Source organism: Callorhinus ursinus, unplaced genomic scaffold (genome assembly GCF_003265705.2).
Source record: "Callorhinus ursinus isolate GAN/ISIS: 27379988/994484 unplaced genomic scaffold, GSC_fseal_2.0 scaffold82, whole genome shotgun sequence".
Lineage (NCBI taxonomy): Eukaryota > Metazoa > Chordata > Mammalia > Carnivora > Otariidae > Callorhinus > Callorhinus ursinus.
The window spans coordinates 927,062-954,769 of NW_027397144.1; the positions used below are offsets into that span (position 1 = coordinate 927,062).

The window sequence follows — 27,708 nt, forward strand, 5'->3', positions numbered from 1 at the left end:
ACCTGGGGAAGGGGTGGAGGTGGTTCACATTGAAACTGACACCAGCCACTTGCAAACAAGCTATGTGGTCCGGGACAAAAGGCCCTGGCTCTTCCAGCCTTTGGAGGGCTGTGCCCTGTGCTAAACTCATTAGGTGGATTATCTTATTGGCTCTCCAGCAGTCCTTGAGATATATACCATTATAGGAAACTGGGGCCAGGTTCTAACCCTGTCGAGAAAAGGCAGAGACCTCACTTCACCTACTGTCTGTCCCACAATGATATAGCTACTAGATAACTACCTGATACTTTCATTATTATTGCTCCCCCCTTTTTTTAGCCCTACACCCAAAATGGGGCTTGAACTCAAGACCCCGAGAACAAGTGTCACATGCTCCACCAACTGAGCCAGCCAGGTGCCCCTAAAATATATATATATATATATATATATTTTAAAGATGTTATTTATTTATTGTCAGAGAGAGAGAGCAGCAGCCAGAGGGAGAAGCAGGCACCCCGCTGAGCAAGGAGCCCGATGTGGGGCTCGACCCTAGGACCCTGGGATCATGACCTGAGCCGAAGGCAGATGCTTAACCAACTGAGCCACCCAGGCGTCCCTATATATATATATTTTTTTTTAATCAACTGGCAAATAACGAAGAGATGGACCATCCTTGGGTAGGCAAAGAACTTTGATAGCTTGTTAGTGTTGGTGGAAGTTGGCACATACAGCTTTCCAAGAGTGGTCTGACAATAGTTATCAAAAATTTAACTGTATGGGGGTGCCTAGGTGGCTCAGTCAGTTCGGTGTCTGCCTTTAACACTCCCTGCTCAGTGAGGAGCCTGCTTCTCCCTCTCCCTCTGCCTTTCTCTCTGTTCATGCTCTCTCTCTCTCTCTCTATCTCTGTGTCTCAAATGAATAAATAAAATATTTAAAAAAGTTAAAAAATATGTAACTGCATACATTTTGACCCACCCATTGCAGTTTTTTTTTAAACTCTTATTTTTTTATTTTTTTAAAGATTTTATTTATTTATTTGACAGAGAGAGACACAGTGAGAGAGGGAACACGAGCAGGGGTAGCAGGAGAGGGAGAAGCAGGCTTCCCGCGGAGCAGGGAGCCCGACGTGGGGCTCGATACCAGGACCCTGGGACCACGACCCGAGCCGAAGGCAGACGCCTAACGACTGAGCCACCCAGGCGCCCCACCCATTGCAGTTTTTAAATATTTATCCTAAAGAAGCAGTTGGATAAAAACCTAAAGATGAAGGCACAAAATGCCCATTCTAGTATTGGTCAGAATAGTGAAGACCTATGAAAAATGGGGGCGCCTGGGTGGCTCAGTCGTCAAGCGTCTGACTTCGGCTCAGGTCGTGTTCCCAGGGTCTTGGAATCGAGCCCCGCATCGGGCTCCCCGCTCCGCGGGAAGCCTGCTTCCCCCTTCAACTCCCCTGCTTGTGTTCCCTCTCTCACTGTGTCTCTAACTGTCAAATAAATAAATAAAATCTTTAAAAAAATTCAAAAAGAACTATGAAAAATGTCCAACATTAGGGACGCATGGGTGTGGGTGGCGCCGTCGGTTGAACGGCTGCCTTCCGCTGGGGTCACGATCCCGGAGAGTCTGCTTCTCCCTCTCCCTCTGCGCCTCCCGCTGCTCGTGCTCTCGCGCTCTCTCAAATAATAAATTTAAAAAAAATTTTTTTAATATTAACAATGTCTCCAGTGGTAGGATTAAGAGAGATCTGTATTTCCTGGTCTGTAGTCTTTGATATTTTCTGACCTTTAGCGGTGAGCAGGTATTAATTTTATAATCAAGGGCAAAGTTATTTTATAATCAGGGTAAAAAAATACGCGGTATTTGTTATCTGGGAGGCACAAAAGCATGGTAGATAAGCACACAGACTCTGGATTCAACTTGCCTGGATTCTAGCTTCCACGTCTCCAGTTAATGACTGGGTTCGTGGGAGCAGGTTATTTACTTGTTCTGTGCCTCAGTTTCCCTCGCTGTAAAATGCAAATAATAGCTGCCCAGGTTACTATGTGCCAGACGCTGTTTGTTTTACGTAAATTATCGCACTGAATTCTCACAACAGCCTTATAAAGTAGGTTCTACTATAAATGGGTCACGGCGGGGAGGAAGGCGAGACTGGCACCTCCGGCCCCTAAGCGCCTCCCAGAGCGGAGCTAGGGAATTACAGCGGGTTCAGAAATGTACGCACGCGCAGACCGAGTGGAAGGCGTGGCGAGGACACGCGGGAGATTTCCCCCTGCACCACGATTGGCTGTCGTGGTTGTCATTAGCCGAGAAGGCCGCCAATGAGGGGCGCGGCCGCTTCGCCTTGGGAACCCGAGGGCTGAGGGAGCTGAGGCTGTCCGGCTGCTGCAGGTGCGCGAACCTCAAGGCGGGTGAGGGGAACTGGCGTCACTCCCTGAGAGTGACCCCAGCGTCGTTCTCCCTCGTTAAGAGGACCCCAGCGTCAACCTCCTTTCCTGAGAGTTCCCTGGCGTCATTGCTCCCTTTTTTCCTGAGACACCAACCCTTTTTCCCAAGAGGGACCCCTGAGATGTTCCCTCTTCCTGAGGAGGACCCCGGCGTCCTCTGTCCTTCTAGAGGTGAACCCTAGCCTTGTCCCTTCTTCCTGAGAGGGATGCCAGAGCCATTCATACTTCCTTGGGTGGACCCCGGCTTCATCAGCCTTTCCTGAGGAACTCACCGTGTCACCTGAGAAATTGTTTAAGGAACTGGGGCTGTTTCTCCTAAAATGGGAGCCGTGCGAAAGATCTAAAGCTGCCTTAAAATATCTTTCAAGTGCTTCGCACGGTCCCTGACAGGGTCAGCAGGTCCTTATTGAGTGATTGGGTATGTGTAGGACTGAGCCCTGGAAGAGGGATTACTTTGGTCCATGAAGTCCCAAAAGATCTGATGGTAAGAGTTGGAGGGAGGTCGAAAGGGCGTCCCAGTGCTGAACTGAAATCCTAAAAGGCTGAGCACAGAGCTGGCAAAATCCGCAGCCTGGGAAGACCGGGCCAGTTGCATTCAGTCCTGCAAAGATGCATCGTCCGTCCACTGTGATCACGAATTGTCTCGTCCACATTCAAATGCGTGTGAGGTTCCTGTTGTATGTGTCAAATGGTGAACAAGACAGAAGAATAGAAGAATAATTCTGAATACGAGGCCCACAAATACAGTGCTCATGACTTCTGCAAGTGACGCCACTTCTTCCTCATTGTTCATTAAGAAACCATCGGTCTGTCTCCCGCCTGGCTGACTACAAGTGCAGGAGGGCAGAAACTGTCTGCTCCTAGCTGTCACTGCCCAGTGCCTGGGACATAGTAGGCACGGAAGTATCTGTTGTCCATGCCCCACCGCTTCACTTGGTGAATCCTTAGTGGAACGGAGAGATGACAGGGAGGGTGAAGTATGATGAGTAAGGGGAAGACTCGCAGTAGAGAAGAAAGAGATGCACCTGCCGTAGCTGAGATTTAAACACCAGCTCCTTGGCTAACGCAATTCATCTTCCCTGACCCTGAAGCTAAGAGCAAGTGAAGGCGAAGAGGCAGCTGAAGTCAGCAGCTCGGTTTAAAATTTCCCACCAAAGTGGTCTAGAGCAGCTGATTTGATCCGGGCAGATCTTGGGATATGTAGTCTGAAAAATGTTCCTGAGTGCCCTGTTTAACATGTGGCCTAAGAAAATCAAAGCTATGACCCTGAGGTGTGGACGTGGTGCTGGGGCTCAGGGAAGGGAGAGCTCTTTAAATAGGGGGAAGCTTCCTGATGCATCTGCAGTTGTGTTTCATTTACTATAAATATAATTTACCCAGAAGTTTTGAAGAATGCTAATTTAAAAAAAAAATAGGAACAAGCCAAGGTCAGGTCATTTTGCACCCTGGGCTCCTCCAGTCTTGTTCCTTTCCTAGCTTTCCTTCTCTGGCAACAGTTCCTCTTTTTGCCTAGAAGCCCACAAGAGGGTGCTGTGTCCCTTTTAGACCACACCTCCTGTATCAGCCCAGAGTTAGGCGGAGCTACAAAATCATCGCAAAGTAAGGCAGCTGGGTTGGTGGAAGCTCTGATTTTTCACAGGTTACGAGAGTCAGTGAGGAATTTTAAGTAACACACGTAAAGTGGTCTGAGGTCACTAAATGTTCTACCATTATCTTGCTAACCTTAACAACCTTGATAATCCCAATTAACGTTAGCACATCAGGTTTCCAGTACTTAAGCCTCATTCCTATCAGTAATACTACATTTATTGTATCTTACTGCGTGCCAGGAGCTGGGGTAGTTATTATTCCCATTTTACAGATGAGGAAAGCCAGGCACAGAGAGGATTTGCACCAAGTTTGAGTGCCAGATATGGGTCTCAAGCCTAGTCTGTTGATTCCAGTGTATTCTTCCCCCCCCCCCTTAAGTTCTATCTTCCACAAAATTTAGTTCCACTAACATTTATATTTTTTAAAACCAGAATGCACACTCAAGGGAGAAGATATTCATTGAATCGACAGCATGTTGTATTGCACAAAGCAAGGGACTCTAGCGTCCAGAACTACAGTGCCCTTCACAGAGCTAAAGGTTACCTTAGACACTGTCCACTTGCTTGAGAGTGGGAAGTTATTTGCTTACCATCACTATGAATCCATCCTCTTTCACCTCATCTTTGATAATCTTTCTAAAGCTTTTTTTTTAAATATTGCATATTTTATTTCTTCCTTTTTTAAAAGTCTTTTTATTTGAGAGAGCGAGAATGAGAGAGAGAGAGCACATGACATGAGAGGGGGAAGGGTCAGAGGGAGAAGCAGACTCCCCGCTGAGCAGGGAGCCTGATGTGGGACTCGATCCCGGGACTCCAGGATCATGACCTGAGCCGAAGGCAGTCGCCCAACCGACTGAGCCACCCAGGTACCCCTTTGATAATCTTTCTATACTGAAACTTTCCCTAGGCTTATAAACATGCTCTGTTTTCTGAATCTCAAAAACAAACCCCCAAACCCTCCCTGAATTCTTTGTTCCTCTCTAGCTTTCAGCCAGTCTTTTTCTGCCTCTTCTCATCCAAATGCCTCAGAAGAGAGATTCTCTTCCTCAGTTTCCTTCACTGATTCAGTGTTGTCTTCTCAGCAACAGTACCTGGTCCAAGGAGGCACTCCATAAACATTTACTGAAGGATCTGTTGCTTTACCCTCACAAGTCTCCTGAAATGGTTCTAAGATTACTTTCCAGTCACCAAATCCGTGGGCATTTGAAGGGATCTTTCTGAAGCTCTTTGCACTTCATAGCATTGTTCCTTAAAATTTTTGTGCTCGACTTTTTCCTCCACTTATAACTCTGTGACACTATACTTTTCTTAGTTTTCCTCATGCTTTTCTGCTGCTGTTGTTTGTTGGGGCTTCTCTTCCATTTATTCCTTAAGTGTTTCTCAGAATGTGCTTTTAACCCACTGTTCTTGTTCTATACCAGTATGTCTTGCAGTGTGGTCCCTGGACAAGCAGCATCAGCATCAACTGGGAATGTTAGAAATGCAGTTTCTTGAGACCCACCTATTGAATGAGAGACTTCTGGAAAATTCAACACCCATTTATAATTAAAAAAATAACAACATGTAGCAAACTAGGTATAGAGTATGAACTTGAAAAAAGTTCCAGCAAAACTTAAGGTATAAGTTACAGAAAATCGTTTGGCAAACATCAGATTTAATGGTGGCACATTAGAAGCACTCACCTTATTATTAGGAATAAGACAATTATTCCCCACTATTCCCACAACTCACCAACATTTCAAAGGTCTTAGCTAATGCTGTAAGGCAAGAAATGAGTGGCGTAACTATTGGAAAAGATGACATTCCACTATTCTTATTTGCAGACGATTTAACTATCTGCTTAAAAAAAAAAAAAACCTAGAAAACTAGAAAGAGGCTGGTGGAAGATCAAGATATCTAAATCAACAACTTCCCCATATACCAGAAATACCAATTTTATTTTATTTTTTTCAGAAACACCAATTGTAAAGGATCAAGGAGTAAAGATCTCATTGACAACAGCAACCAGGCCCATAAAACTCCCAAGAATTAACTCTTTGCAAGCCCTTTGTGGAGAAATTATAAAGCCTTCCTGAGAACAGCAAAGAAGACTTCACTAAACAGATACCCTAAGTTCATGAACGGAAAGGCCTAATGTAAAAATATTATTCCAGCCCAACTTGATAATTTTAATGCAACCCAATTAAAATTTTGATTTTTCATGGAATTTCATCCATGGAACAAAGAATAAATATGCAGTAACAGAATAGCTCAGGGTTTTTTTTTTTTTAAATAGAAAGAAAAAGGGAGAAGGGACTTATTCTGATATTAAGACATGTTAAAACTTTAGTAATTAAAATGATGAAATTGATGCAAAAATGGGTATTTAGGTAAAACAGTAGAAAGTCAATGTAACAGAATAGAGGTCCCATACATACATGAGAAGTTTGCATATGATTGGGATAGCATTTAAGAACTATGGGTAAAGAATTAATTAGTCAAGAAATGGTTTGAAAAATAAATGGTTGAGTAATAGATATCCATACAAAATTAAATTCCTACTTGATACCACACACACCAACAACTTCCTGTTGGATTTAAAAATAGTACAAAAACAAAACAATAATATCTGAAGGAAAAACAGTACAAAAATTTCTTGATGTCTCTGTTAGTCAGGATTCTTGGTTTTAACAGAACAAAAACCGAGTCTGGTTAACTTAGGCAGAAACAAATGTACGGGCAGGAGACAACAACTTAACAAATGGGTAGGAAGCCATGGAAAATGGCAAGAACCAAAAGTCCTTCTTAAATATGACACAGAAGAGAAAAAACATCAAGGGAGAGTGATAAATTTGTGTGAAATTTAAAAAGAACTGCTAGAAGCCGTAAGAATATGGTTTGTTACAATCACTTTGGAGGGCAATCTGGCAGCATCTAAGGAAAGCTGTGCTTACCCTAAGATCTAGTAAGTTCTACCTTAGTATCCCCCCGGAGAAATATACAGATTTGTGCCCGAGGAGACATGGTTAAGAATAGGCATTTCAGCCTTATCTGTAATTTTGAGAAATGAAAAGACCTAAATGTCTGTCAGTACTGGAAGAGATAAAACAGAACATAGGTACCTGGCAAAAGGAATGTGATGTCACAGACAAAAAGATCTAGAAGTCTGAGGGCGGGGGAAGCAAGTTGCAGAATAATACAGGTAACATTATGCCATTTTTGTAAGGAAATACATAGAACATTACTGCAGTTTGTTTTAAATTGAGAGGGGACTGGAATGGAGAGATAGTAAGATTTCAGCTTTATCTATAAAGTTCTCTTTTTTTTTTTAAGGTAATACTTAGGTATTTAACAATTAAAGAGAAATGAGCATGGCCCACAGGGCCTCTTCTGACACCATGTTCCTCCTCCCTCTCAGAGTTCATTTAGATTGCTTCCTGGTGCCACAGGACCTTTGCATGTGATGCTTCTTCTGTCCCGAAGCTTGCCCTTCCTTTCCTCACTAAGTTTACACTATAAGTTCCTTTGGATTTCTGTGAGAAAACCACCTCAACAATGCTTTCTCGGGGCCTCTGACCTAGGTCAAGCTCCTGGCCTTCAGAGGGCTTACCTTTGAACCTAATTACGTAGGCATTTTTGTGATCATTAATTGTAGCTCTCTGAGAGAGACGGTGTCATGCCTGTTTCTCACTGTGTCTGAACACCTCACTTCGGGTCTGGTAGAACAACCATTCGAGACCTGTTGGAAACATTAAAGCCTGAAGGCGAGCAAAATGACTGTGCACTCTCCTACAACAACTGTATCTTGAGGCCTCAAATCCGACACACCCCCAAAACATTGCCACTTCCCTTCTATACCTGCAGCCTCCTCAAAGCTTCTCTACCCCTGGCCGGGATTAAGGTTGAAGCCACACAGGAGCATTCCTAATTCTCTGCCCTTATCAGTCCCCTCAGCTGTAGATTCAACCTCTCTCTGGCTCCCACAGGCTAATCCAAACTGCCAACCTCTCACCTGGCTAACGCGATAGCTGCTTCGCCTTCCCCAGTGCACTCCGCTCTGCAGCCAAGCCGTGTCCACATGGCTTCCAGAGCCATCGACTTCCAAATGGGAACTTAACCACGATCCTCAGCTGCCTGTCACTCAGCACAGTTGTAATATTGCTGCAGCATCTGGCTTACCTGTAGAGTTGACCCAGTTTACCTGGGGGGCTGAGGGGTTTGGGGATGCCAGCCTTTCAGTGTTCAATCTGGGACTGTCCTGGGCAAACCAGGACAAGTTGGTCACCCCACTCTGCTAGGCTGTAATTCCACGAGGGCCGGGATCATTTGGGGCCTGTTCTCTACCCTAGCCCCAATACCTAGCACAGTGAGGTCTTTTCATAAACAGCTGTCTTTGCAGAGTTAGAAAGTGAATGTAAATACTCACCTTTGTTGGTCCAGCAGCTTACACAGGGCCTAATGCCCAGCCGGTGTCCAAGTACTATTTTTGCAAACTGTTCACCTTGCTTTACTGAATCAGCTGAAACCTGACCTCAAGACCAGGGTCCCAGCCCTTGTAGAAGGAAACCCCACTCTGGGATAGGCTGTGCGGCTTCTGGCAACGGATTTACATGCAAATTCCTCTTGACTCTAGATTAGATCGCTGTTTCTGGAACTTTCACTGATATACACACTGACCCACGGGACCTCTTTATGTCCCTTCTCACACACGGTGTTAGATTGAGTTGTAACTGCTTTGGTGTCCACTAGAGTCGAACCTAAACCCTACCATTTAGTGGCCACATGACCTTGGGTAAATCACTTCTCTGAACCTCTAATCTGTAAAGAATTCAGGCTGACCCTTCCTGGCTCACAGCACTCTTGAGGATCAAATGATGTGCAAAAACACTGCAAATGCTAAAAGGCTATCCAGATACTATGTTTAGAATTCCTTGTTCTCTCCCATCCATTCAGTGCAGCCAATGAAGATTTATTTCCTTGTTCCAATAAAACCTTAGGAAGAGGACCAAGGAAGCGGTACAACTGAGAAAACCTTCAGGTGGATTGAGTGAATGAAGCTTCAGAGCTGAGAGGTAAGGGAAGGAATCAAATGTTTCCTCACTAAGCTACCTGGGAGAACCTAGGACATTCCTGATAGTTGAGACCTCTTTGCTCCACTCTCCCAATACAAATAGTTAATTGGCGGGGCGCCCGGGTGGCTTAGTCTTCAGCTCAGGTCATGATCCCAGGGTCCTGGGATCGAGCCCCGCATCGGGCTCCTTGCTCCGCGGGAAGCCCGCTTCTCCCTCTCCCACTCCCCCTTGCTTGTGTTCCCTCTCTCTGTCAAATAAATAAATAAAATCTTAAAAAAAAAAAACCCAAAAAACAAAGTTAATTGGCTTAAGAGGAGATCCAGGCCATATGTTGCCTTCACACGAATTGTTCAGAAGAGACCAAGTTATATCGAGCCCTTTGCCTAAGAAAATTCCCAAGAACCCCTTTTGTCCTTTTAATATGCAGGCACCTAAATAAAAGGCTCAGTCTGTGTTATTGAAGCGCATACAAATGACTGGATAGATTTTCACCGATTTGGAAGGCATGTTGGGGATGGTTTGCCTTAAAATAGAACTCTAGGGATCCCTAAAAAAGAGGTGTCAAGGAGTTAGGTCATTGTCTTCAAAGAAGCCCAGTGTGACAAAGGGAGCCCTGCGTGGCTTGCCTCTGGGGAGAAAGATGCCCTACATGTCAAGATGCGAGGGGCAGAGATGACGACCTGGTTTCAAATTCAAACTCAAAATCAAAGACTTGAGTACCCTTTCAGAAGAGTCCTTTCTGTCCCCAGGTTCGAAACCTCCAGCTGGGAGCCCGGGTGGAAGACAGCTAGTTAGTTTGTTCTTTATTTTCATTGGAAAGTTATATGGTTACTTATCAACAAAATGACTGTCCAGGGCAGAGATATCCAGTGGTTTCTGTGTACGGGCCCATCCCTGCGGTCCACACCTTCACAGGAGCCTCACCCGTGAGGCCTCAGCTGGCTCCTTCCCAGGCCTCCAGGAACCAACCACAAAGACGCAAGAAACAAAAACCCGGCCTGACCTCAGCACCTGCTTTTACCGCAAAGGGAGGTGGTGGCTGCTGGTGTGGGACCCAGGCCTATTCTCAGGGTAGTGGGTGCAGGGGCCTCTCTTCCTGGGAGCCTGCCCTTCATGCACCCGCCCCCTCCCAGGAAGGCTCTTTTGGACACACCTGGGACGAGTCTGACAGGCTCATGGGTTCCCGCTCTGGCCTTCTTTCTAGTTGTCATTTGAACACTGAGGCATCTCAGCCTCCCATCTTGGAGGATAAGCATTTGCTCTGTCGCCTTTTCTTTTTGTCCCTGTTTTTGTACAAAAACAACCATACTCTCGATCAGACCATTTTTTTGCCCAAGAAACACAAGTGGCTCAACAGGTACAGTTCTGCTGGTCGATCTGCTTCCGGCAGGGCTCCATGGTGACAGCAACACCCACCCCGCTCCGGCCCGATGTCATGTGGGTCACCTCACTCCAGGTGTCTGTGTCTGGGTCGTAACACTCCACACTGTCCAGGAACGTGTGGCCATCGTAGCCTCCTGCCGGGAGAGCAGAGGAGCCAGTCACCCCCTCTGAGGGGAAAGAAAGAGGGAGAGACGCCCTCCTCCTGGGATTTGAGCCCGCCCCCCAAAGATGGGGTTAATCGGTCTTCTCCACCCAGGCCCCCGCCCCCAGGGCCTCACCGAGAACGTAGATCCTTCCCTGGTGCACAGTAATCCCCAGGGCACTCCGCCGATGCTTCATGGGAGCTACAAAACTCCACGTTTCCGTCTCCACGTCATAGCGCTCCACGCTGTTGAGCTGGTCCTGACCATCATAGCCCCCCGCGGCATAGATACAGTTGTGCAAGACACAGACTCCTAAACCGTACCGTGCAGAGAGGGTGACTCCAGGGCCTGGCACTGGGGGGCCCCAGGCCCCACCTCCCCTCTCCCCTCTCCCAGGGCGCCCTTCAGAAACAAAGCCGGAAGACAAGAGCTCCCACCGTCAGGGTCTAGCTCTCCTGTGCGTGCCCCAGGGTTTAAGACTGGAACAGGGGGCGCCTGGGTGGCTCAGTTGGTTAAGCGACTGCCTTCGGCTCAGGTCATGATCCTGGAGTCCCGGGATCGAGTCCCACATTGGGCTCCCTGCTCAGCGGGGGAGTCTGCTTCTCCCTCTGACCCTCTTCCCTCTCGTGCTCTCTATCTCTCATTCTCTCTCTCAAATAAATAAATAAAATCTTTAAAAAAAAAAAAAAAAAAAAAAGACTGGAACAGGAAGCCTCCCCCAGGTCTTGCCGAGTTTTAAGCCCAGGAGCGGGAGAGGGTTCCTCCATGCTCCCCTCCCGGCAGTCCCCACCGACCTGCCCCACTCCGGATGGTGTTCATGGGTGTGATCATCCGCCACTCATTTCTCTCTGGGTAGTAACACTCGGCTGAGTTGAGGCGGTTTGTTCCATCAAAGCCCCCGACGGCATAGAGCAAACGGTTGAGGACCGCCACTCCCACCCCGATCCTTCGAGTCAGCATTGGGGCCACCAAGTGCCACTCGTCCCGCTCTGGCTCATACCTGCAAGGGCATAAGAACAATGACAACAGCGATCACAGCTCACCTGTGTGGAACACTATGACCCAACATGCTGCTAGTTCTTTCTGCACTTGAACTCTTTACTCCTCATAGCTTTCCTCTGAGGAAACAGGTTCACAGCCATCATCTGCTCAAGGTTACCTGCACGTCTGCTGGACACTGGTGGTGGCACGACCATACACCACCTGCCAGGCCCTGTACTGCGTGTTATGTTAGCTCCCCAAAACCCCACTTTAGCCGGTCGGGCAGGTGGTTCTCATCATCATCTCCCACTTCCCCATCATCTTCAGACGACAAGACAGAAGCACAGAGGGAGGAAATGGCATGTCCCGGGTCACCAAGGAGCTGGGGCTGGGGGTATGAACCAGCCTTCTAGGACACCAGAATCCTAATTCTAACAACTAGGCTACCACCCAGGATGGTTTTTTTCAAAGTGTGGTGTCTGTTTAAAATTCCCATTCCCCAGCCTCACTCCGAACCCACCAATGCCAGATCTCCAGCAGTGGGCCAGGGAGTTTGTTTTAACAAGTTCTCCAGCTGAGAACTGTATCCTGGATCACGCTTCTGGAAGAGGAGAAAGCAGAGGACTGGCTGTGCAAAAGTTGGAAGCCAAAACTGCTCAGCCTCTAAACACAGGGTCATCATGCAGTTGTGTAGGTTGTGCACTGCACGAGGGGGCACCTTCCACATAGAAGACCTCATACATCTGTTTATTATGGCAGTTTGGGGGCAGACGGCACTGAGGTGTCATGTTGTAATAAAATTAGCATTTTACAAACTTCAGACCGACAGAACTCTTTCCAAATCTGCAGTTGTTATGGGTTTGTGACAGCCCTGTGAGCAATTCCCAGGCCCAGACACATCATCCAATGTCACTGACCATAAATCTCCCATGGATTTAGCTTCACCTGAGGCTTCCACTCCCTGAAGGCAGAGCACAGAGACAGGCACTCAACAACAGGGGGGGTCCCCAAATCCCAATGGGTTCGGCCCTGTTAGCAGTGGAAACCTCAGAGCCCACCCCTCCGGGCCCTGCCACTCACCTCTCCACACTGTTGTGGTGGATGCAGCCATGGGAGCCACCAACGGCATAGATGTGCCCATCGATGACCCCCACCCCGATCCGATTGCGTGGTACGCTCATGGGGGCACAGGGCGACCACTGGTTGGTCATGGGGTTATAGCAGTCCAGCGCATTGGAGTCGGTGTTGCCATCGGGCGAGTTGTTCCGGCCACCCACAGCATACAGCAGCCCACCCACGACGCAGCCGGCCAGGCCGCTGCGAGGGACCTGCAGGTCTGCCAATCGGAGCCAGGTGCCATCACTGGGGTTGTAGGCCTCCAGGTAGCTGAGTGACTGGCGGAAGTAGCCACCAGCGGTGTAGATGAGCCGGCCGACTTTGGGCGCCCGACAGGGCATCACCTGCGTGGGCTTATGCAAGGTAAGCTCCTGGAAGATCTTGACCAGGTAGTCCTTGCAGCGGGAGTCCGACTGCAAGATCTCGCACTTCTGCAGCTGCATCTGCAGGAAGTGGGGTGTGAGTGAGTGGCACCGCACAGCCCGGAGCAGCGCCTGCACGTAGAAACGCCGCTGCTCACAGTCATACTTGACCCAGTTGATACAGGCATGGAAGACCTCGGACTCGCAGCGCACGTTCAGATCGTCTCGGCTGATGAGCGTCACCAGCTGGCAATGGGACAGGTTGAAGAATTCCTCTTGCTTGGCCACCTGCGGAGGGCATTACTGTGACAGGCTGACTCCCCTCAACGGCGGTATGATTGCAGACAAGTCACTCAACCTGCCTCTGACAATCTCAGTTTCCTATTTTGTAAAACGGGGGTTCAAACAGCATGAACTTGTAGGTTGTGAAGATTAAATGAGTTAATACTACATGCCAGGCATATAGTACCTAAGTACTCAGGCAAGTGGGCAAAGACACAATGTACTATGTACCTTTTTGTATCATTTTGTGCTTGAACTGTAAGATTGTTACCTTTTTTTTAAACAAAATTACTTTTTCAAAAGGGCAGATTGACTGAAAAAGGAAAAAGTAATAGCCATAGAATATTCTACAAAAATGTAGGCTCTAAAGAAAGAAGGCTGAGCTGCAACTTGGCCCACTACTTTCTAACTAGGTGATCTTGGGCAAATATCTGAAACGCTCCATGCCTTGGTTTTCATCCTCTGTAAAAGAGGGATTATTATTAGTAGCTACCTCATAGCTGGGCTACTCCTAGGGTATACAGGGCCCCAGGCAAATATTTCTTGTCAGGCACCAGTCTATATAAATAATTTCATTCACCCGACATCAGCAGGTCACCAACACTCTGGTACCCCAAGCCCACGCAATCCCTTTAAAGAAACACTGTGCAGGCCTGTGGAAAAGCCCTGCTCACAGACCACCTTCCTGGAAGCCATAGGCCCTCGGACTAATGCCAGCGCTCCTCATCTGGTCAACCCCACACGTGGGGTAGAAGGAAAGAGAACATCTACCCCTTAAGGAGAGAAATGGAAACCAGGGCGGTATCTACTTCAGCTGATCCCGGCAACTGGAGGAGGACTTTGAAAAGTTCCAGGAAGGCCCTCTAAAGCACGGGACTCCCTAAGGCATGGGGCCTGGGGTACAGCCCTGTTGGGCCACACCTAAGGGTGGTACTTCCTCATAGGATCGTTGGGAAAATCCAATGATGTAAAGAATGGAAATCACTTAGAACAGGGGTTGGCCCACAGCAAGTGCTCAACAAACACTTATTATCATCATCATCCCAAGGGCACAACCTCTAGTGGCTGCCACCCAAGAATTTGGGCTCATCATTATGATTTTACAAGGAATCTGCTATTTTCTGCTCACAACTTCCTCCACTTAAAAACGAAAATGAAACCAAGAACAGTGTAAGTACAACACTGCGCTGACCAGAGAAAACACGTCTAAGGGTCACATCTGAAGTAGGCAGCATGTCATGGGCGTTTAATAAATATTTGCAGACTGTCTAAAATATTGGGCCCTCCTTTAGCGCACCCCAGGGTTGAGCTGCTGTCAATGTGCACTGCACCCTTCCCTACCCTTGGCCCCAGAGAAGCTGGGGAGCCCAGAGACAGACCCAGGAAGCTCTCACTTTCCTCAGCTGTTTCCCAGAGTCACCCCAGATGTGCAGACTAGGACCTCAGAACCCCATTTTTCTCCAACTCCCTGATCTGACCCTTCACATCTCAAGGGAAGACAGGGATGTCCAACCATCTGTCCCTGGTCCTTCTGATACCGCCCCCAAGCCCTGGCTCCATGTCTCCTCCTGTCACTCACCTCTCCGAAGTGCATGTAGATGTATTCGCGGGCGCGCTGATGCAGCTCGGCGCAACCGATCTGTTCAGCGAAGTTGGCAATGCCAATGGCGTTGCTGGGGTCCAGCTGCTGCACAAGGAAGTCGCTGCAGGCGCGGACGACACTGTCGATCTGGTACATGACGGCGCCATTCATCACGTGGAGCACGCACTTCTCCCCCATGGAGATGGAGGCCGTGTAGGCAAACTCAATGAGGCGCTCCATGACCTTGGGGTGGATGCCCTCAATGGACACCACCTCCATGCCCTGCTCCCGCAGCCCATTGGTGAACATGGCCTTGAAGACGGGGCTAGATGAGGCCAGCACCACCTTGTGAGCCATGAACTGGGCGGCTGGTGCGTCCTCATATTTGACCTGCAGTGTGACATCACATAGCTGCTGGCTGAGCCGCAGCTCGTTCATGATGCCAAAGGCCTGCTTGGTGTGGTCCTCCAGCGTGTAGCTGAAGGTGCGGTTGCCATGCTGGGAGGGCGTCACCTCGGCTTTGCACTCGGTGGAGGCGTACATCACCGTGTCCCCTGCCCCCTCAGGGCGCTGTGACCTCAGGGGAAGGAATCGCGTGCGGGCCCCAGCCCCGCTAAGCCTGGGTTCCGGCTGCATGGGGTTCCAGGTGACAAGGGACCACACCACCACTGGCACTCAGAGGCCTGGAGGAGGGAGAGCACAGGGCTGGGGGCAGGGCCTGGGGTCAGGCCTCCTCTTTTTAAAGATAAAGTGACTTCTAGACCAGTTTTCCTTCCCAAGCCCAGATGAAGCAATGTCCATTTGTGCTCACTAACTGCCACATGGCCTCAGAGCCCAAGAGTCCATCTTCAAACACAGGTCGGATGATGTCCCTCCCTTGCTCAGAATCCCCCTATGGCACAAAGAGTAAAGCCAAACTCTGCAATGTCCTACTAAGCCGTACACAGTCAGCCTCTGTCCACCTCTCTCCTTTGCTCACTCTGTTCCAGCTGGCTAGTGGCCCTTCCCTTCCTAGATAGAGCATGTCTAGCTCATTCCTTCATTTACCTCACCAACATTTAGTGAGTATCTACTATGTGCCAGGCACTGTTCTAGGCACTGGAGACACAGCAGTGGAGAAAGGCAGATATAAACTGTGCCCCCCTGGAGATGACACTTGGGGAGAGATGGGCCCTAAGTAAAATAAGCAAGACTTGAGTAGAAATTGGGGTTGTGAAGAAAAGGACAACAGCGTTGGAACAGTGTGACTTGGGGCAGTTAGTTTAAATCGGGTAGTCCAGGGCTCTGTTAGAGCTGAGACAAGCAGGAGATGTACATGTGAAAGGGGTTTTCCAGGCAGAGGGAATGGCAAGTGCAAAGGCTCAGAGGCAGAATGAGAGAGACAATCTGGAGAATCAGGGAGGAGTATAAATGAGAAATACTACTAAAGGGAAGGTTTCCATGAAACCTGTAGAGTCCGGAGGGCCAGGGCATGAGCTATGTTTTTGAAAGATCCGGCTGGGAGAAGAGGGGGGTCTGCAAGAGGCTCCCCAGGTTGTCCATTTATCTTTCCCGGACTCAGAGCAGAGCCGTCGCCTCCCTGTTTTATTTCCGCCACAGCACTTGTCAGAAACCGAAATGAGCTCCGTGGCTTGCTTGTTGAAGGATGGCCCATGCCTCTGGTCCTCAGCCCCAGGGCTTACGAAGGCAAGGAGCCCTGTGTAAGTCAGGGCTGTGCCCACCCCCGCATGTGCTCCCCCACGTCCTGCCTGGGGCCTAGCTCAGGGGTCAGTAAGCAAGTGGCTGGCTGGCTGCCCACTCCCCTGTGCCTGCCAGAGCACCCTCCTCCACCGGGCCCAGGGCGCCGCTCGGCCGCCTCTCCCCGGCTGAGGCCCCTGTCCTGCCTCTTGGTCTTTGGCCAGTCGGTCGACGGTGCCCCTTGGACACTGGGCACGTCCCCCCTCCCACCCGCGAAGCGATAAGCGGGGGACTGCGCATGTCCTGCCTGAGCCGCCACCAAGGCCTGCAGAAGGGAGGAAGTGACCCCTGTCGCGCGGCCTTTCCACTGCCAACCCCAAGGCGCAGACCAAGCTCCCCAGCGCGCCGGGCTCCCGGGCCCTCGGTCCGAGGGGCACTCCCTGGGCCTCTCGCCCGGCTGGCGTAGCTCCCGCGCCACCCCTCGAGTCGCGCCGTCCAACAAAAGCCTTGGACTCGAGCCGCGCCCTCCTGGCCCTCCGCGAGGCCGCGGGACCCCCAGGGCGACCGGACCCGCGGCGCCCCGTTCCCCGACCCCCGGGGCACTCCCGGCCCGCCGTTCGCACAGCCCCGGCGCAGGGCGCCTCACTCACCCCGCCATGGCCGCGCTCGAGCTCCGCCTCCGTCGCCCAGGCCCGGGCGCCTCCATCGCTGCGCGCCGGGGGGGAGGCGCGGAGCGCGCGCAGGTCACCATGACTAAGCAGAGCCGGGCGCCGGCCGTGTCAGAATAAAAGTCCCCGCGGCCCCGGGCCTCCGGCGGCGGGGAGGACAGAGGGGCCGCTCCCCCCGCCCCCGCCGCCAGTCACCGTGCTGCGCAGCCCCAGCGCGGCGACCACTCCGCCCGTCAGTGCGGCGCGGGGCACCCAGCCGCGTGGTCGGAGCCGCCGGGAATCAGAGCCTCGGGTTCGAGGCCCGGCGCGCCCCTGCCTGCACTGGAGATCGGTGGACAGCCCTACCGGCCGGCGCGCTCACCTCGGCCCCCGCGTAGCCTCGTAGCTCTTGCCGCGGGGTGGGGATGCCCGGGGCACCGAGGCGGCTCCCCGCACAGTGGTGCCACCCGCGCGCAGAGCTTCCGGGAAACCCGAGGGTCCGCGGCCCCGCCGGGGGCGGCTCCCGCTTAACTTTCGTTATGGGGCGCCCGCGGGCGCGTCCGCGGTCGGGGAACCTTGGCTCTGGGGCGGCAAGGCCTGCGGGGTCTTGGACGTCGGGTGGGGGGCGGCCTCGGGTCCAACGAGAAGGAGGCGGGGAGAGGGCGGAGAGGCGCGGTAGGGAAGGAGCCGGGATTCCCCGCCCTTCCCGCAGGTGCCTGGTGCCCCTGGGCAAGGAGCGGGCGAGGGCTAGGGCGCAAGGCCGGGGGCGGGGGGTGGAGGGGACGTCCCGGTCTGTCCCCACTTCGCAAGGTCCCTTCCATCCGCCCAATTTCTTCATCTCGGCGCGTGGCTCCTCTCCCCCACCCGCTCTTCTCCTTTTTAAATTTTATTTATTTGTCAGAGAGACAGCGCGCGCGCAAGCAGGGGAAGCGGCAGGCAGGAGAAGCAGGCTCTCCGCTGAGCAGGGAGCCCGATGTGGGGCTCGATCCCAGGTCCCTGGGATAATGACCTGAGCCGAAGTCAGGCGCTTAACTGTCTGAGCCACCCAGGCGTCCCCCGCTCTTCTCCCTTTAACCCCACACAGCTTAGGCCTCATGGTCCAGTGGTCGCAGGATCCTGCTTGAATTATTTACCTATTTGGCTTTTCCTTGTCTTTATTTTTTAGTTACCTCCAATCTAGAGGCGCGTGAAGCTGGCCTACAGGGGTCTGAAGCCTGGCTCTGCCGCTCTCTAGCTCTTCAGGGATAGGTCCATAACTCAACCTTTTTACACTTCAATTTCCTCCCTGTAAAATGGTAATAATACTAGCACCTACCTGCTAGGTCATCCGGAGGACGAAATGCAAATGCTAGTGCCCAACAGATAGGAACAATTGTTATTTTTCATGGCAAGGGATACGGATTTGCCATTTATGCTGATTATGATATGAAGTTCATTTTTAAATGTACGTATTTTTATTTTTTTATTTTTATATTTTAAATGTTTTATTTATTTATTCATGAGAGTCAGAGAGAGAGAGAGAGAGAGGCAGAGGCAAAGGGAGAAGCAGGCTCCCTGCCTAGCAGGGAGCCCAATGCGGGGCTCGATCCCAGGACCCTGGGATCATGACCTGAGCCGAAGGCAGACGCTTAACCATCTGAGCCACCCAGGCGCTCCTAAATGTGCATATTTTTAAAAGAGCCCATCTAAGCCAAACTATGGGAGCAGCCTAAGTGTCCATCCATAGATGAATGGACAAAGAAGATGTGGTATGTATTTATATTATTCAGCCATAAAAAAGAATGAAATCTTGCCATGTACAACAACGGATAGAACTAGGGGGTATAATGCTAAGCAAAATAAGCCAGTCAGAGAAAGATGGATACCATATGATTTCACTCATCTGTGGAATTTAAGAAACAAAGGATGGGGCTCCTGGGCGGCTCCGTTGGTTTGCATCTGACTCTTGATTTCGGTTCAGGTCAAGATCTCAGGGTTGTGAGATGAGCCCCACAATGACCTCCATGCTGGATGAGGAGACTGCTTAAGATTCTTTCTCCCTCTCCCTCTGCCCCCCCCTTAAAAAATAAAAAGGAAAAAGAGAGAGACAACCCCAAAACAGACTCTCAACTATAGAGAACAAAGTGGTGGTTACCAGAGAGGAAGTGGGTGGGGGGTGGGTGGACTAGGTGAATGGGATTAAGGGTCCATCTATCACGATGAGCACTGAGTAATGTATAGACTTGCTGAATCACTATATTGGACACCTGAAACTAATACAACACTGTATGGCAACTACACTGGAATCAAAGTTTATTTTTTTTTAAGATTAAGGATCCTGAGCCCAAGGCAGATGCTTAACTGAGCCACCAAGGCACCCCTCAAAATAAAAATGAAAAAAAAAATTTTTTTTACAGCACCTGGGTGGCTCAGTTGGTCAAGCATCTGCCCTCAGCTCAGGTCATGATCCCAGGGTCCTGATATTGAGTCCCACATCGGGCTTCCTGCTCAGCGGAGAGCCTGCTTCTCCCTCTTCCTCTGCTGCTCCCCCTGCTTGTGCTCTCTTACTCTCTCTGTCAAATAAATAAATAAAATCTTTAAAAAAAGTTTTGGGGCACGCCTGGGTGTCTCAGTCAGTTGAGCATCTGCCTTTGGCTCGGGTCATGATCCCAGGGTCCTGGGATCGAGTCCCACATCAGGCTCCTTGCTCAGCGGGAAGCCTGCTTCTCCCTCTGCCTCTGCAACTTCTCCTGCTTGTGCCTCACTCTCTCTCTCTCTGACAAATAAATAAATAAAATCTTTTAAAAAAATAAAAAAATAAAAAATAATTTTTTTTAGAGAGAGAGCATGAGCAGGAGAGGGTCAGAGGGAGAGAGCGAGAATCTTAACCAGGCTCCACACTCAGCGAAGAGGCCAGTGAGGGCTGGATCTCATGACCCTGAGATCATGACCTGAGTCGAAATCAAGAGTTGGAAGCTTAACCAACTGAGCCACCCAGGCGCCCCTAAAATTGTTTTTTTAAGAAAGACTGTACATCTTTGAAGAGACGATCAAGGATACAACGCTTTCAGTTTTCTAATAAAATGGCTTCATAAAAATTTAAAAATTTTTTAAAAAGTATCTCATAGGAATAATTCTTGCCATATGTGATATACATTCATTCCTGAAAAGCTAGATGATAAACTGACCCAAATTTCAGCCGTACTTGGGAAGTCTGTTTCCTAAAGATATTCTATATTAAATCTTCTTTAAAAGAAAAAAAGAGTCCATCTAAACGAAAACTAGGCGAATAATCGAAGGAAATGCCAGGCTAAAAAGATGTTGGTCTAAGAAAAGATTCTGCCAGCCTTAGGAGTGAATTTTAAAGATTCAACATCCCTGCTCAAGTCTAGGATTAAATCCAAGCCAGAGGGTGGAAGGGGGTGTTGAGTGAAGCTGCAGTTCTGGGCTGCTCCAGAAGGGGCGCCAGAGCATAGTCAGCAAATACGCAGAGTGGCCCCGGCTCCGCGGAAACCCGCACCTCCCTAGAATGTGTCTGAAGCAATCTCTCCTATCTCAAAATCGAACCTATAGGCCCTGTGACCCAGTGATACCACTTGTAGAGATTTATCCAAGGTACACTGGTACCCGTGCAGGAGGATGTATGTACACGGATGCTTATTGCAGTACTGTGTATAAAGGCAAAGGATTGGACTCAACCCACGTGGCCCTCCATAGGATCCTGTTGTAATTAATTCCTTTCCATGCTGTGAAATAGTATAGAGCCAGTGAAAGAGATTAAGACATTTGCCTTATGGATGTTTATCTTGATTAAAAAAAAAATTTTTTTTAGTGCTATGGATTGAATTGTCACACAAGCCCCTCTCCCCAACAAGAACTGTATGTTGAATCCCTAACCCCCAACACGATGGTCTTTGGAGATGGGGCTTTGGGGAGGATGAGGCCATTCAAGGTGTGGCCTCATGATGGGATTAGGGCCCTTGTAAGAAGAGACACCAGAGAGCTTCTCGATTTCTCTATACCATGAGAGGATACAGCAGGAAGGTAGCCATCTGCAAGCCAGGAAGAGAGTCCTCACTAGCACCAGATAATGCTGGTGGGCTCATCTTGGACTTTCAACCCCCAGAACAGTGAGAAATAAATTTCTGCTGTTTCAACCGCACAGGTAATGATATTTGTTATGGCAGCCTGAGCCAACTAAGACAGTAAGACAGTACAAAATCTGTGGGTGTGCAACAATTCCAAGATATACTATTAAGTGAAAAAGCAAGATGCAAAGCAGTGCTAAAGTTGTATAAAAAAGAGAAGTTTTGTTTGTTTTGTTGTTGTTGTTTTTAAGAGAGAGGTGTTTACCTGTCAGCTCATTTATCCACAGAATAGCTCCCCCTCCAAAGGAGCCAGACACAAGGCCTGCGCCGCTTAGGGCCTGGGAGCCCGGCAGTCTGGGCTAGTGTCCTGGCTCAGACACCAGGCAAGGTACTCACCGCTTGGAGGTTCTTCATCTGTCAAATCGGGGTGAGGAAACCACCTTACAAAGTTGCAGTGAGGGTGAGGAAAAGGTGTGTCCTGGGCCTACCACCGTGGGGATGACTAGCCAGACGCAGTAAAGCTGTAATTGTTCTTATTATTTTATTATATTTTTTATTTTTTTATGAAGGATCTGACACCACACTCAAATCTTTTTCAGATAGGAATTGGCTGTTTCTCACAGTCAAATTTTAGTTGAGGGTGCCGTGTCTTTGGCATTCTCTCCTCTAAACTTGATTCCTTTCTTTCTCTCACGCCCACACTGAATTCCTCAGTAATTCCCGCCTGCTGTCTCCAAAATCTATTCAGAATCCACATAGTCTGAGGCCCCATCCTTGCTCTCCTGGGCCAGTGCAGGCATTTTCACCTTGTTCTAGCTTTGACCTTCACCCTTACAGAGATCTGTGAACATCTCAAGCAAATCAAGTCTGTCCTCCGCCTCCCACTTCACTCAGAGAAAAAGCAAAGTCCTGGACGGGGCCCACAAGGCTCTGCCCACTCTGCCCCAGCATTTTCCTGCCTTTGTTTCCTCCCACCCCCCCGCTCCCTTGTTGCTCCAGCCGCAAAGAGGATCTTTGCTTTTCCGAGAAAACACAGGCATGTTCCAGCCTCAGGACCTTTGCACTGCTGTTCCTTCATCCTGCAAAGCTCTTCTTTCAAATGTGCCCAGGGCAATGCAGTCTCAACTTACATCGTAAGTCACCACTTCTGCAGAGAAGCATCCCCCGACCACCATCGCATCACTGTATTGTAGCTGGAATTATATCCGTGATGTCCTCACCCTGTTAGTGCCTGTGTCCCCCATCAGAATGTCACTGCTACAAGGGCCGCGATTTTTGTCTGTTTCATTTACTGCTGTGGGGCTTAGCATAAATAAAACACGTTTCCCTTCGTCTCTTCCGCCGCCACCATCTTCAGCTGCTTTTCCTACAAATTCCTTTATTTAAAAAGAAAAAGTCTGCAAAACAGCTCTTGGGGAGGGTACTGGCAGGCCAAAGGGCGTCAGTCTGCGGCCGGAGCGGGTACCAGGGTCCGGGCGGCTGTGGGCGCCCCAGGGCCGCCAGCGGAGCCGCTAGTGTCCAGCCCGTCCCGCTGGGGCGACGAGCGCTCGGAGCGGCTGGAGCTGCCGTCCACGCCGGGGGGCAGCCAGCGGTTCAGGCCTCCCGAAGGCCCAGCGGGGCTCCCGGACCCCTGCGAGGCGTCCTGCCCTCTGTGGCAGGGGCGGCGGCCGCAGCAGACCAGGCGCAGGAGAGCGAAGCGCAGGTCGCGGTTGGTGAGCGTGTAAATGATGGGGTTCAGAAGCGAGTTGGCCATGGCCAGGCCCAGGAAGGGGTCGGCCTGCAAGAGCACGGGGCAGGCGCGCGCGGGGCACGCCACGTCGAGCAAGAGCAGCAGGAAGAGGGGGCCCCAACACACCACGAAGGCCAGGAGCACCACGCTGAGCGTGCGCAAGAGCGCCAGCGAGCGCGGCGTGCGGCGCGCCCGGCTGGAGGTGCCCCCGGCAGCCCCGGGCCGCTCCCGCAGGCGCCGCGCGTTGGCACGCACCTGGCAGTAGATGTGCGCGTAGAGCGCACAGATGGCGGCCAGGATGCCGAGGAAGGCGAGCACGCAGAAGAGCACGTAGGCCTTGGCGTAGAGCGGCAGGACGGTGGAGCAGGTGTCCAGGCGGCCCAGACAATTCCAGCCGAGCGCCGGCAGTAGTCCGAGGAGCAGCGACACGCCCCAGGCGGCAGCCGCCATTGCCAGCGTGCGTCCCCGACGCGCGGCGGGCGCGGGTCCTCGGCGGGCCATGGTGAGGCGGCGCTCAAGCGCGATGGCCAGGAGGCTCAGCACCGACGCGGCGAGCGCCACGAAGACGCCACCTTCACGGGCGAACCAGAGCGCGGGCGACAGGCGCAGCGTGAGAGGCCCCGACAGCAGGATGTTGGCGGCATAGGCCGCGCCCGCCAGCAGGTCGGACAGCGTCAGGCTGCCCAGGAGCAGGAACATGGGCGCGTGGAAGCGCGGGTGGCGCCCAAGCACGAACAGCACCGCCAAGTTCTCGAGCACGATGAGGGCGCACACCGCCAGGCACACGGCGGCGTCGGCACGCAGCCCCGCGCCGGGCTGGTAGCGTGCACCGCGAAGCTTGCCCGTGTAGTTGTAATGCAAGACGATGACCTCGCTCACCGGCGCCGGCCGCAGCAGCCTCGGCTCCATGGGCCGCTTGCCCCAAGGCTGCGGAGAGGTAAGGTGTAGTAAAAGGCCTGAGGAGGCGGGCACGGTGGCGCGGGGCCTCGCAGCCCTGGGAAAGGGGCCCTCACCCGCTACCCACCACTCCACACTTACCCCGGGGCCCAGAGGGAGTTAGGGATGGAAAGGAGGTGGCCGTGGAGACAGGCCAACCCAAAGGCACGCAAAGAATATCACTAGGGGACATGGTGACAGAGTCCCCCAGGAAAGGGACACGCATAAGTCACACATCATCAGGGCTATCCAGGGGCAGATTCAATCATAAGCAGACAGGGACGCACACACGAATACAGTGACACGCTGCCAAGACATGTACACCCAGTCACAAATTAGAGCAAAAATACACAGTCACACCCCGTGAGGGAAACCAGAAAATGTATTCACACTTGAGCAGAGCGACAAAGACAGAGACACACAGGGACCCAAATTCAGCCACAGAGAGGGTAAAGCCCAATCGTACAGGCCAGTTTCACAACCTCCACCCACAGCCAGCCTGCAGCCCAGAGCCTCACAATCTACCTCCCGTGCTGCTCGCAGGGCTTTGTGCGCTGCACGCACTCCTTCATCCACCGCAAAAACCCCGTGAGAAAGCCGTCTGTCCTCCCATTTTACAGAGGCAGAGCCTGAGGGCAACAGACAGGATCCAGATGGCACAGACAGGCTTTTGCAGAGGGGCTACACGTGTCATTAGAGTGTAATAACATTTTCCGCCCAAGACTTCACCCTCTAATCCCCTCGACAGCTTTCCCCTTCGTCCCAGTTTACAGACTGGAAGCTGTGACTCAAAAGTTCCTCGCATAAGAAGCGGACACGAAGGTTCTCTTGTTTCAACACAAATACAGCTACTCAGAAATGGTTACACAGTCGCGCGAGTCCCACTTCATAGATGAGAAAGTCGAGGCCTGGGAAGGGAAATGGGCTTATTTGCGCAGGGCAGGAACAAACGCTCCCCGGACGGCATCGGCTGCCCTCAGCAAACCTTGCTCAAACACAGCCCCCGGGAGTCACGGACTCAGCCACACTGCGGGGAGGGAGGCATCAGATGTATGCAGACACGGGTGACGCTCTGATGGGGACACCGAGTAGAGGCTCACAGCCTCTGCATCTCCCGCCTCGCCTCGGGTTTCCTGGAAACAGGACTGAAGGAGCGAAGCTTGCAGTGTAGCCAGGAGAGGGCGAGGCCGGGGGAGTCCAAGCGCCCCTACCCCGAATCCCGCCCCCCCCCCCCCCCCCCCCAGCCCCGAAGTTACCGCTTTCCCTCCCAAACCACCCCCTGCCCCCTGAGGCCTCCGGGGAAATCCAAACAAGGGGGACCCGGGCTGCGGTCAGGGCAACCCCCTGCGGGCCGGCCTGAGCCCCGCGCACCTGGAGACCCAGGGTAGTACACTCACCCCTGCGCCCTGGTCGTGCGCCCCCGGCAGTCGCGCTGCCGCGAGCCGAGTGAGCGGACGCGGCTCAGGGGGCGGGGCTGGAGCTGGCCGGCGAAGGGGAGGGCCCACAACGCGGACCTCTGGCGATCGCCAGCAGTCGCCCCCTCCCCTTGGGGCCCGGGCACCCAGCCCATGGCTGCCAGCCTGTGCCACCCGCCGCGGCACCGGAGCGCGCCCCGTCGGCGACTGGCACCGGCGAGCCCTTGGCTCCCCCCTCCGGGCCTGAACTGCTCTCCCAGGGAGGCTCCGTCGCGGCGGAGGACCCGGAGAAGCCGGGAAGGGGAGGTTCTCAGCGGGGGCGGCCGCAGCCTGAGCCTCTTCCCGCCCCCCAGCAGAGGGGTCCCGTCTGTCCTCTGGGGCCTGGACACTGGTCCCTGCCCACTTCCCGCCTACCTTCCAGCTGAGCCTCCGGGCTGCACCCCAAGAACGCCCCGTCGGCGACGGACCCCCCCGGCAGCGCAGGTTAGGAGGAGTCGTCAGCAGGGCGGCGATAGCCTCAGTCCCCTCGCCCCAGCAGTTAGGTCCAGGTGCCTCCGGGGCCCGGGCCCCTCCCCATCCCCCCCCCACCCCCCCCCCCCCCCCCGCTCCCACGCCGGGCTTGGAGTTGGGGAGGAGCAGGTGAAGGTAGGATTCTGGTGGAAACCTCCTTCTCCCCAGATGAGGAAGATCGGGCTCATATGCCCTCCTGGCTCCCCCCACCCCGTCTCTGCTACCCTTATTGCTCCCAACGATGTGATTTACTCATTTAACATATTTCTGGGCTGTGTCCCCACCAGACACTCAGCCCCCACGGAGGCAAGGGTTTGCGTCTGTCGTGGGCACTGCCGGGACACAGCCCAGGCCCAATAAGTTACCCGCCCAGGGAATGAATGAATGAATGAGTGTACCCTCGCTTTCTGTGTGTGTGTCCCTTTCATCGGGTCTCTCTGGGTCTTTCTCCCTGTCTCTCTTGTGTCTCTCTCAGTCGTTGGCTGTCTTTGTCTATGTCGCTCTCCCACGCCTCTCCCAGGCCTCCGCTCCTCCAACGGGCCAGTCCCAGCTGGCCCCACACCCCCACTCCCAGTTCCCAGGAGTTTCCTGGCCAGGCCCAGCTCCCCCACCCTCAGACCAGAGGCTCCAGCCAGGAAGGGGGGCTGGGCCTGGTAGCTGAGACCTTCACCGCGATGGTGCCCTTTGACTCAGCCATGGGTGACACGAGGGTGTTCCAGGGGCCATGAGGGGAGGATTGGGGGGTGCCCCCATGTGAGGGATTGTGAGGGGCACCCAGGCCAGGTCAAATCCTTATGTAGCCCTTTGGGGATCCCTGAGGCTTCCACACACACACCCCATTCCTTGGGGAGACAGAACGGTTCCTGCCTGCTCCCACCAAAGACACAGGCAGTGGGGCTGGAATGGGGGAATGGGGAACGCTTGGGTGGTGGTGCTCTACAACCTTGCCTTCCAAGCCACAGGGATGAGCCCTGAAGATTCCCCAAACGCAGTGGGGCCACCCAGATGCTGGATAAATGACCCCCTTCTGCAAAAGGGAAGCCACACCCCTCGTGGGAAGATGGCCTCTTCACACCTCCCTGGGCTCTATGCTGTCCAGGGCCCTCCAATCACCAACCACCCCCCACCTCCTAGTGCCTCTTTTCTGTAGACTGGGACCCTGCTTTCTCCAGCAGTTGTCAGGAGCCTGGACATCTCTGTGCTGCCACCCCTATCCACCATTCCACACCTGTGGCCACAGTTCTTAATACTCAGATCAGGTACCTCTCCTGCTCTAAATTCTCCCATGGCTCCCTAGGTGACTCAAAGTAACTGCCAAAGTCCTCACCACCATCCCCGTGGCTCTGCTTGGTGTCTCCTTACTTACTTCCCTGCCATCCCTGCCTCCAGCCATCCACTGGCCTCCAGCCCCGCTGGCCTCCTCCCAGTTCCTCACACAATTCAGGACCTTTGCACTTGGGGATAGGTCTGCCCGGAACACCCTTCCCCCAACCCTTCCCAGCTGGTCACCTCCTCAGAGAAGTCTTCCTTGATCTCTCTCCCTCCTCCCCAATCTCACATGGCATCTGGCACCATCTGAAATTACCTTGATTATTTATTTATTCATGTGGCCTAGGGTGTGTCTGTGCCCCAGACCCCCAGATCCAGGAAGGCAGAGACCCTGTCTGTTCCTCTGCCCCAATGTCATCTAAATATAAAGGGTTCAGGGTCTGTCACCAGGCTCAGCTACTTTGTAGTCTAGGACCATGGGTAAATGATGCCCTCTCTGAGCCTCAGGGACCTCATCTGTGAAAGTTAATAACAGTGTCCACTCTGAGG

General features: G+C 52.1%; 2 protein-coding genes across 6 annotated transcripts; both read right to left on the minus strand.

The window, feature by feature from the left end:
• Positions 1 to 5,927: 5,927 nt before the first annotated feature.
• On the minus strand, positions 5,928 to 17,881 carry KEAP1 (kelch like ECH associated protein 1). Of its 2 annotated transcripts, none has more exons than XM_025863035.2 (6): positions 17,616 to 17,881; positions 14,907 to 15,592; positions 12,648 to 13,333; positions 11,381 to 11,586; positions 10,722 to 10,898; positions 5,928 to 10,577 (listed from the first exon to the last, which is right to left on the minus strand). In XM_025863035.2, exons 2-6 carry the CDS (start codon positions 15,543 to 15,545, stop codon positions 10,411 to 10,413), a joined length of 1,875 nt encoding a protein of 624 aa, XP_025718820.1. In that variant the 5' UTR covers positions 15,546 to 15,592; positions 17,616 to 17,881; the 3' UTR covers positions 5,928 to 10,410. The 2 variants fall into 2 exon arrangements, with proteins under 2 accessions (XP_025718820.1, XP_025718819.1); XM_025863034.2 differs by lacking the exon at positions 17,616 to 17,881 and adding an exon at positions 17,237 to 17,570.
• Positions 17,882 to 21,827: 3,946 nt separating this feature from the next.
• On the minus strand, positions 21,828 to 25,628 carry S1PR5 (sphingosine-1-phosphate receptor 5). Of its 4 annotated transcripts, XM_073887660.1 has the most exons (4): positions 25,363 to 25,402; positions 24,951 to 25,110; positions 24,491 to 24,594; positions 21,828 to 23,956 (listed from the first exon to the last, which is right to left on the minus strand). In XM_073887660.1, the coding sequence occupies exon 4, from the start codon at positions 23,936 to 23,938 to the stop codon at positions 22,742 to 22,744; it is 1,197 nt and encodes a 398-aa protein (XP_073743761.1). In that variant the 5' UTR covers positions 23,939 to 23,956; positions 24,491 to 24,594; positions 24,951 to 25,110; positions 25,363 to 25,402; the 3' UTR covers positions 21,828 to 22,741. The 4 variants fall into 4 exon arrangements, with proteins under 4 accessions (XP_073743761.1, XP_025718824.1, XP_073743760.1 ...); XM_025863039.2 differs by lacking the exon at positions 24,951 to 25,110 and having other exon boundaries at positions 25,363 to 25,406; XM_073887659.1 differs by having other exon boundaries at positions 24,491 to 25,110.
• Positions 25,629 to 27,708: the final 2,080 nt, after the last annotated feature.